Genomic DNA, 9,617 nt, shown 5'->3' with positions numbered 1-9,617 from the left:
GTTTAGAAGTGCCACCCATAAGCCGCTTGTCTTCACCACTGAAATAGCAAAGTGTTCCACAGAGCAGTTTGCGAAAGCCGAGCAACAGAGCATTGTTATGTCTCAGTGGGAACTAAATGATAAACACCTTGGTATGCTCCTAAGCAAACTGGCCTGAAGAAAAGGCTGATATTCATAGAGGAAAAAAAGGATAAATGATACAGTGAACATAATCTAAAAGACTGGTGGATCTGATCCCACAAGGATGAGTCAAGCAATGAAAAAAAAAAAAAAAACTTATGAAAAATTATCCTATAAATAACATTTAGAGAAAAGTAGATATTCATTTTAACAAAGACCAAAGAAAATTTACCATATTTGCAGTATGAATCCCAACTAGTTAATTCATCAAAGTACTTTCAATAAAGGCTACACTTAAATATAAGCCGGCTCAAACGTGTGTGAAGACCGGTCAATACAGGAAAGCTAACGAGACTGTAGTAAGCCACCCCAGACTCAAGTAGGCAAACAGCAGCTTTTCTTTCTTAGTGTGGATCCCTAGTCTTTTCACATGTAGATTTCCCATATATGGTATTTTCTTGACAGTTATAAAATAAAATATCATAGCTTTGAATTTTTGGAGTAAAAACTGCCTTAAGTCCTATAAAGAAAAAAAAAACATTTTGTCTTGTGTGTTATTAAATTTTTTCTCCTTATTCCCTTTAAGAATATGCAACTGAATAGTGTAACAGCATAACAAGTGTTCTTCCATGACACCGTCAATGACTTCTGAGATAGTACTTACATTTCGATATGTTCTTATATTTAACATGTTTAGTTGATTATTTTCTTCTAAAATATCATAGCAAACATATTTAACATACATCAAAAGCAGTTAAAAGAAACTTCCTTTCTTTTGGATATAAGACCTTTTTAAAACAGAAACAGCTTTTTGAAAAACAGAATTTACAAATCATTAAAAATGGGCTACAACAGGCCCAACAGGCAGTTACTCAGAAGATACTGCTTTTAGTTGTTTTCAGGTTTACATAACGTGGCAGAAACAGTTTCTAGAAATATGTCAGACCAGAAAACAAACGCGACTGCTAGCCAGCTTTAGAGATTCTATATACAGATATATAAGAAAACAGTCAAGCAAAACTTACAAACTTAGTCACTTCTTACTCTCCAAATATTCTGAACATATCTAAAAATTTTAAACAGATACTGTATGATCTTAGAGAACTCTTAAAAATAATGCAATATAATGGAATAGTCAAATTGAGTTATTAAAACCAAAGCAGCTGTTTCTTGATGTCTTCAGCCTTTTAACCTAAGACCCAAATAGTTTAACGTTATCAGTTAACATTTAATCTGAGAGTTGACTTTTTAAAATGCCAATACTGTTAAACCTCTTTCAATAATACTTAAAAATACAATTAGACTAATACATTACTGAGAAGTTTCTCTCCTTTCTTTAAATATGGGCCACTGGGCTGACTTGTAGAACAGTTAAGTATAGAGATAAAAAAGCTGAATTAGCAATTTTCTTGTTTCTTTCCCAGTATTTACACCAAATAATGCAACTAAAAAAACCCATTTTTGCAGGGAAAAATTAGGGGGATGATTCTTATTTGTAGGTTACAATGAAAAAGGGACTCAAATTTCTTAATGGAGGGGAAATTGCACTGTTTTGTGCCAGCAAATATCTGAAGGGTTGCAGTTTTACAGGCAACTGAAAAATCTGAAAGGTAATAAAAAAAGTACAAGTAATGTCTTTTGATGTAGAAGATTTAGGACATACATTTACAAGGAAGTTTCATAATAGCTAATTTTTTTTGTTATATCTAAAGCATCTGTAAGACACACATATGTATCTTATTTCAAAAGAGGAAGTGACTCAGAGATGCTTAGATTCAACTTCTGGTTCAATCAAATAAAAGTCCAAATGTTTGGAATTAAATGACCCACTACTCGCCAAAAATCCACAAAATATTCACACCGGACAGACCAAGATTAACTCTCCTAAAAAAAAAAAAAAAAAAAAGAAAAAGTTTTAGTGGAACTGATTGCAAAGCATTTAAGGTCTTTTTTCAAATAATGAAAACAAGAGTCTTGACAAGGAACACGTATTTAATCAATGACATTTAATGTTATTCTGTAATGAGTTATGTTACATATGGTTTATTAGGTGAACCCTAGTAATAGTGATTGCTTTCTTTCCTTTTTTAAAAAAAAAGATTATTTATTTATTTATTTATCTGCCAGAGAGAGAGAGAGAGAGAGAGAGATCGATCACAAGTAGGCAGAGAGGCAGGCAGAGAGAGAGGGAGAAGCAGGATCTCTGCTGAGCAGAGAGCCTGATGCGGGGCTCGATCCCAGGACCCTGGGATCATGACCTGAGCCAAAGGCAGAGGCTTTAACCCACTGAGCCACCTAGGTACCCCTGGTGATTGCTTTCTTAACTGTGCTAAAAACCCAAATTTAGAACAAATGGATTTATGGGGTGTGGAAAATTAATTTTTTAGTTGATCTCAGTAACAATTACATTAGCTAGAGTTAACTGAATAATTTTAGCAAGTAAGATTAAAGTATCGGTCAAATTTTAAAATAGAGGATATAGAGATGCTAGGCTTCTTAGAGAATGTTACCTATTTACCTAATTCAACTTGAACTAGGGATTTACTATTACGGATGCTTTAGTGAATGTGTATATGGGGCTTATTAATATAGCTTAAACTTAACCATACTGTATGTATAACAACAAAAAGAAAAATCTACTTCTACTCCACAGAGTACTACACCATATTCAAAGTACAAAGGGAAGAGAGGGCTATAAGCTAAATTACTCATCTAACAAAATAAGAAATCAACCTCCAATGTCTCAAACTTAAGAATCGAGAGAGAGCTACATGCCTCTATTATGTGGACCCATGACAGTAATATTACAAGAAAAGGCTAATTGAGTTTCAAGTGGTTGCCTTTAGCAGGCTTGGGGAACACAGGGAACTGCTCATTTCTGTCATGAACTTACAGCACTACAGAACTTTTAAAATTATGTTGTTAATTTTGATAAAAAAAATTAAAAGATATATATTACCAAAATGCCCTTCAAAAATATTTTTATATTCAAAATTATAAAATTTATTAAATATATAAAATAATTTTAATATTTTAATATTTAAAATATGACGGGTTTTCCCATTTCTTCAAAACTGCAAATGATAGGGGCACCTGGCTAGCTCAGTAAGTGGAACATGTGACCCTCGATCTTGGGGTTGTGAGTTTGAGTCCCATGTTGGGTATAGAGACTACTTAAAGAAATAAAAAAAAAAATCTTAAAAAAACCCTCAGAACCTGCAAATGAAAATCTCAATTTGATAGAAAGAAACGCTGTTTTAATTCTGGCTTGCTTGTATATAAGGCTAAACATCTTTTCATGTTTATTAGCCATTTACACAACACCTTTCTGTCAAAGTCTTTCAGTCTATGACCATTTTCTGTTTTTCTTTTCTAAGGAATTACGACTTTTAAAAAAGATTTATTCATTTGAGACAGAGAGATACAGAGAGAGAGAGAGCAAGCGTGCACACAAGCAGGGGGAGTGGCAGAGGGAGAGGAAGAAGCAGGCTTCCTGTTGAGCAGAGAGCCTGATGCAGGGCTCAATCCAGAGATCATGACCTGAGCCGAAGGCAGACACTCAACCATCTGACCACCCAGGTGCCCCTCTAACGAATTTATATATGCTCTTTATATAAGATGGGTATTAGCTTGGATTTGCTCTATGTGTTCCAATCATAATATTTTGTCTCAGTTTGTCATTTAGCTTTAAGATTTATTTATGGTTTATTTGCTGAACAGAACACTTAAATTACTGTGCAGTCAATTCTGCCTAGATTTTTTTTTCCCTTTTGGAAGTAAAACATGCATCTCATTCCAGTAACTGCACAAATATCTGGCACTGAATTGATAATGTATTTGGATCAATCTGCTGTTTTATGGGCATGATTCCAAATGGACTATATTTGAGCTACTTGCTTACTTCCTTTATAGGATAGTTGTTTCTAACCATTTGATTGTTTTAGAATGTATTAAAAAGATTAACCAATCATAATTAAAAAGTTAATTTCAAAGTTTCCTTTCCCTTGGTTAAGGAAAAAAATCTCAAATAAATCATGTATTAGTTTTAGTCTAAATGCTTCTTTCCCACATGTAAGTTATTCATTAAAAGAATATAAGCACTTCAATAATTTTATCAGTTCTTTTTGGCCTCTGAGTAAATTATTACCCCACTAAGTACTACTACTTCTTCTTCTTTTTTTTTTTTTTTAGGATTTATTGATTTGAGAGAGGGAGAAAGAGAGAGCAAGCAGGGGGAGAGGCCGAGACAATCTTCAAGCAGACTCCCCACTGAGCATGCAGCCCAATGTGACATGGAGCTCGATTCCACATCTATGAGATCATGAACTGAGCAGAAACCAAGAGTCGTACGTTTAACCAACTGAGCCATGCAGGCGCCCTCCTTAATAAGTACTTTTAGTTTATTTTATTTTAAGTAAGCTCTATGCCCAACATGGGGTTTGAACTCACGACCCTGAGATCAAGAGCCACACACTTGGGATGCCTGAGTGGCTCAGTCAGTTAAGTGCCTACTTTCAGTTCAGGTCATGATCCCAGAGCCTGGGATCAAGTCCTGCATCAGGCTCCTTGCTCAGCGGGGAATATATTACGAACAGTAATTTCACCTCTTCCTTTTTTACTTCTTATAAGATTTTTAAGGTGTCTATTAGAAAATTTAAAATTACGGGGCTCCAGGCTGGCGGCTCAGTCGGTAGAACGTGTGACTCTTTTTTTTTTTTTTTTTTTTTTAAGATTGTATTTATTTACTTGTTAGAGAGAGAGCACAAGCAGGGAGAACAGCAGGCAGAGGCAGAAGCAGGCTCCCGATGAGCAAGGAACCCGCAGTGGGACTCAATCCCAGGACTCTGGGATCATGACGTGAGTCGTAGGCAGATGCTTAGCCAACTAAGCCACCCAGGCGTCCCTTGTTTTTAAATTTTAAAGTGGCAGGAGCCTGATATAGATCTCAAAGTTGCTCATCTGAGGGACACGACTGTAAAGCCAATGATGTGGTCCAACAGCCTTTTAACCAGTAGGGAAACGGAGGTTGGTGAGGAATAAAGGGACTTGCCCAAGAGACCAGACCAGAACCGGGCAGTGACAGAGCAGGGCTTACACTAGAAGCCCACTCTCTTTTCAGTCTACAATCCTTTCAGTACACAATGCTGCCTTCTGCAGAAACTTAACATAGGAAGAAAAACAATAAATAAATTAAGTACTTGTGTTTTTAAAGCATTAATACTTACCCAAGCATTCCCGACTCTTTGGTCTTTATGATGTAGAGGAACATTAACAATGTATGAAACATATTATTTCGGCCCTGGAACAAGAAGACAGCAAGATTTAAACCAAGCCAAACAAAAAATTATGCAAACCAAACAAAAAGATAAATGCAGATCCCATCAATTCACATTCAACTAACTCAGAATTCTGTGTAATTCAGACTTTCATCTGCATGGATTTGGACAGAAACTTCAGTGGTCCAAAATGTTAACACTATCAAAGCTGAAATGTTCAACTTGCAAAAAAGGAAATTAATATTCTCTCCTAGGAATTTGAGAATCAATGTAAAATTTCTTAGTAAAGAAGCTGTTAGAACTGGTAGAAGCCGCAGAACTGATGCTTGCAGTCAAGATTAAAATGCCTGAATAGAAATGTAAACTGGTACAATAATCTTTTGTATAAAGTAGTTTGAAAATGTATTTTAAAAGCCTTGAAAATATTCTGTAACCTAGAATTCCACTTTGGAACTTTAGGCTAATAAAATTCCCCAAATGCAGATAACTATATCCATAAAGATGAATACTCAGCAGTGTTTATGATAATGAAGACTAGAACACCCAAAATGTCCAATGGTAGAGGAATGATTAAATAAATTATGTTATAATCTTACAATAAACTTTTTTACAGCCATTAAAAAGTGTTTCTATGGAAGCTTTTTAATGGGATGGAAAATTACGTTTTTTTAAGGTAATTAAATTAAGAAGTTAATTTTTTAAAAGGAAATAAAATTACATAAATATGATTTCAACCCACCAAGTAGCACAAAGACCAAAGTGAAATTTACCAAAGGCAATACACCAAAAATGTTAACAACAGGTGCCTTCAGGTAATGGAATAATGAGTGATCTTTCTTCTTTTTTGTTATACTTTCCCAAGTTAAGCATATATTACTTTAATAGTTAAAAAAAGGGATATTCAAGAAACACATTTTCCCTAATTTAAAAAGTTTAAAAAAGTCCATAAACAAGAGACTCTAATTTAAAAAATATTATCAAAGCAAGTCATCCACAACACTCTGTAATAACAATTTCTGCATTTAGAGGTACCTTTGGAAGATTGTAGACATGACGCTGGTAGATTAGCTCATAATGGGGAGGGTTGATAGCACTCTGATAAATGCAAAAAACATTCTCATTTGTCACATCTGTAAAGAAAATATGCTACATTAAAAAAAAAAGCCAACCTCTCTCTATATATATCTCATGTGAAAATTTCTCAACTTATTCTTTCAGAAAGTTTATACCTGGTTTATTTGGTGTCTGAACAAAGTGCTGAGAAGTAAATGTTTTTCCGTCAGGGTACTTCGGGTGTGGAGGTAATCTGGAATCGAGGTAGGTGCAAAATACATGCATGATGATCTGAAGATGAAAGAGAAAACAATTTTTCAAAATCGGCATGAAAATCTATCATGGCTTTAAGCCTTTGTTTATAATGACTCCAATTTTTAAACTTTTCCCTAAAGAGAGAACTAGCAAAAATGCTTTCAAGTGGTTACATCTGCAAGATGAAATCTATAAAATGAAAACAGAAAAGCAAGACATTCCCAGTTTTCTGTTAAGTGGATCATTCACAGAGTTAACACAAAAAACCAAGATAAAAATACAAATACATTCTCAATTTGAGTATCAGCACTTGAAACTTCATTTTTACATCTAACAGTCATTATAAAACAATAAAGAACATGATCTTGAAAAACTCTTAAATGCTCAAAAACATTATACTCTTTGATTTCAACAATCTTAGTTCTAGGAAAATTTTTCTTTTTTTAAAGAGAGTATGAATGTTGGAGCATGGGGAGCAGAGGGAGGGAGAGAGAATTTGAAGCAGGCTCCACTCCCAGAATCTTACAGCTGATCTCATGACCCTGAGGCGATCATCAACTGAGCTTAAATCAAAGGAGTCAGAGGCTAAAGTGACTGAGCCACCCATGCTCCCCTTGGAATTTTTCTTAAAAGCCATAATCCCAAATAAGAAAAAAACATGCATCACGATATTTCCTGCAGTATTATTTAAAACAGAAACTAAGTAATTCTCAAGCTTCTAGCTCCAATATAGAAGAACAGTTAATTGAGAGTATGTAGTAATGAAAAAATACTTAAACACTGCAAAAGTCAAAAAAGAATACAAAATTTTATGTGTGGGACGATTCAACTATGATAAAAAACATTAAAAAATAGTGCAATATAAGTAAAGGGAAAAAATGAAAAGAAAATATTAACAGTGGTTTAGATGATGGTATAATGTAAAATTTTTATTTCTACCTTAGTTTCTAAAATTTTTTAATACTTATTTTTGTAATGGAAAAATAAAAGTACATAAGTCCAGTAACATGGAAGAATGTTAAACCAAAAAAAAAAAAAAAAAAAATTAAAGTAGTGACTTACAGCAGAATCAGTGGGCAGGTCTGTATCCCACTTGCGTCCTTTGAAGTCTCCACCTCTATTCCATCGAAATGAACTCATACAGCCTCCCTGAGAAAGTTCTGGAGCAACAAGAGTGAAATTCAAAAAGCCAAAAAAAAAAAAAAAAAAAAGAAAGAAAAGGAAAAAAGGCCAAGGTGCTACAATAAGGGAAGCATATCATCTGATGAAAACCCCTAACATCAAGAAATACAAGATAAAAGAAATACACATTACCATGAAGAAAGAAGAAAGAATCAGACAAACTCAAAATGTGGAATAAAACTTTTGGGGTTTTCAATAAAGTCAGTGTCACGCAGGGAAAAAAGGTGGGCCAGAACTGTTCTGGAGAAAGTGACCAAAGAAAAATTAAAAAAAAGATTTTATTTACTTGGCAGAGAGACAGAATGAGCACAAGCAGGGGGAGCGGGAGGCAGAGGGAGAGGGAGAGGGAGAAGAGCCGGATGTGGGACTCAATCCTAGCACGCTGGGATCATGACCTGAACAGAAGGCAAGATGCTTAATGGAGTGAGCCACCCATGCACCCTGGAACTCAGATGCTTTATCAACCAGGCATACCATGTAATTATATTTGAATCCCAATTCAAATAATACCAGAAAAAGTAATTACACATTTTATGAGATGGCTAGAAATTCATACGTAAGTTATATACTTCATGATATAAAGAAACTGTTAAAAAATATGAGGTGTGATAATTATACTGAGGTTAAATTTTTAAAAGGCCTTATCTTTGAGACACATACAGAGCTATATATAATACGGAAAGGGAGGAGGCAGATGGGGACATAGATAAGGCTTGGGATGCCCAGGGACTGATGGCTGCAGGGACCAGGGGCTATGTCTAAAAGGCTTCAGCATACTGTTATGTCTAGTTTTATGAGTATCTGAAATCTTTTTTTCTTTTTAAGATTTTATTTATTTATTTGACAGACAGAGATCACAAGCAGGCAGAGAAGCAGGCAGAGAGAGAGGAAGAAGCAGGCTCCCTGCTGAGCAGAGAGCCCGATGCGGGGCTCGATCCCAAGACCCTGGAATCATGACCTGAGCCAAAGGCAGAGGCTTTAACCCACTGAGCCACCCAGGCGCCCCATGAATATCTGAAATCTTATAATAAAAAGTTTCCTAAAAGTCATGATAAATGATTATTCCTGAACCCTAGTCCAAACCTAGGGAAGAGAGGGGCAACCATAACATTTTCAAATTGAAATTTATGGTAAATCTGAAGAGTGAAATACTATTTCTAAAACTTGTTTTAGTGATGAGAATATTTTACAGTTTATCCAAATAAAAGCAGGGAAGCATAAAGAGAGACTGTGGGAATATCAGGAAGGCTAAATTTCCCAATTCTCAAGTCAGTCTCCTCAGAAGATCACATTACCCTCCAATAATCTGGACATAACAGAAAGACAAAGAAGCAACATATTAAATATGAATTTTAAGAACTGAAAGTCAGTTCAGCATGTTCAAACTATAAAGAATGTCATAGTGGTATCCATTCTTGGTAGAGTAGAAAATGAGTGAAATGTTTACTTGAGCCCATGTAGCTCATATTTAAGTTTCCCTATATAGAATAAAATTAATTAATATATTCAAGGCTAGCTATATCATTTTAACAATTCCTTTATTTATTTATTTGACACAGAGAGAGAGAGAGAGAGAGCCAGCATACAAGCAAGAGGAGTGGCAGGCAGGGAGAGAGGCAAGAGGCTTAACCCACTGAGCCACCCAGGCGCCCCTCTCATTTTGACGATTTTAAGCATATGAAATATAAAAACCAAAAGCTGTTCAAGTATAAGCCTTAATTAAGCCATAAT

The 9,617-nt window shown here is 35.0% G+C and overlaps 1 protein-coding gene across 3 annotated transcripts in view; it reads right to left on the bottom strand.

Annotated features, from left to right (window-relative positions):
* Nucleotides 1-319: 319 nt before the first annotated feature.
* Nucleotides 320-9,617, bottom strand: part of TMEM209 (transmembrane protein 209) — a 30,053-nt gene continuing 20,755 nt past the window's right edge. For 2 of the 3 annotated variants that reach the window (XM_046021650.1, XM_046021651.1), the window contains exons 11-15: nucleotides 7,767-7,864; nucleotides 6,626-6,740; nucleotides 6,429-6,526; nucleotides 5,346-5,419; nucleotides 340-2,004 (exon numbers count right to left, since the gene is read on the bottom strand). In XM_046021650.1, coding sequence (XP_045877606.1) covers nucleotides 1,950-2,004; nucleotides 5,346-5,419; nucleotides 6,429-6,526; nucleotides 6,626-6,740; nucleotides 7,767-7,864 — 440 coding nt within the window. In that variant the 3' untranslated portion in view covers nucleotides 340-1,949. Of the gene's footprint in view, nucleotides 2,005-5,345; nucleotides 5,420-6,428; nucleotides 6,527-6,625; nucleotides 6,741-7,766; nucleotides 7,865-9,617 lie in introns of all 3 variants that reach the window. The other variant, XM_046021652.1, reaches the window with a different exon arrangement.

Source organism: Meles meles, chromosome 10 (genome assembly GCF_922984935.1).
Source record: "Meles meles chromosome 10, mMelMel3.1 paternal haplotype, whole genome shotgun sequence".
In the NCBI taxonomy this organism is placed as follows: Eukaryota; Metazoa; Chordata; class Mammalia; order Carnivora; family Mustelidae; genus Meles; species Meles meles.
The sequence above is the reverse complement of the archived record's forward strand: the minus strand, read 5'-3'. Positions and strand labels throughout refer to the sequence as shown.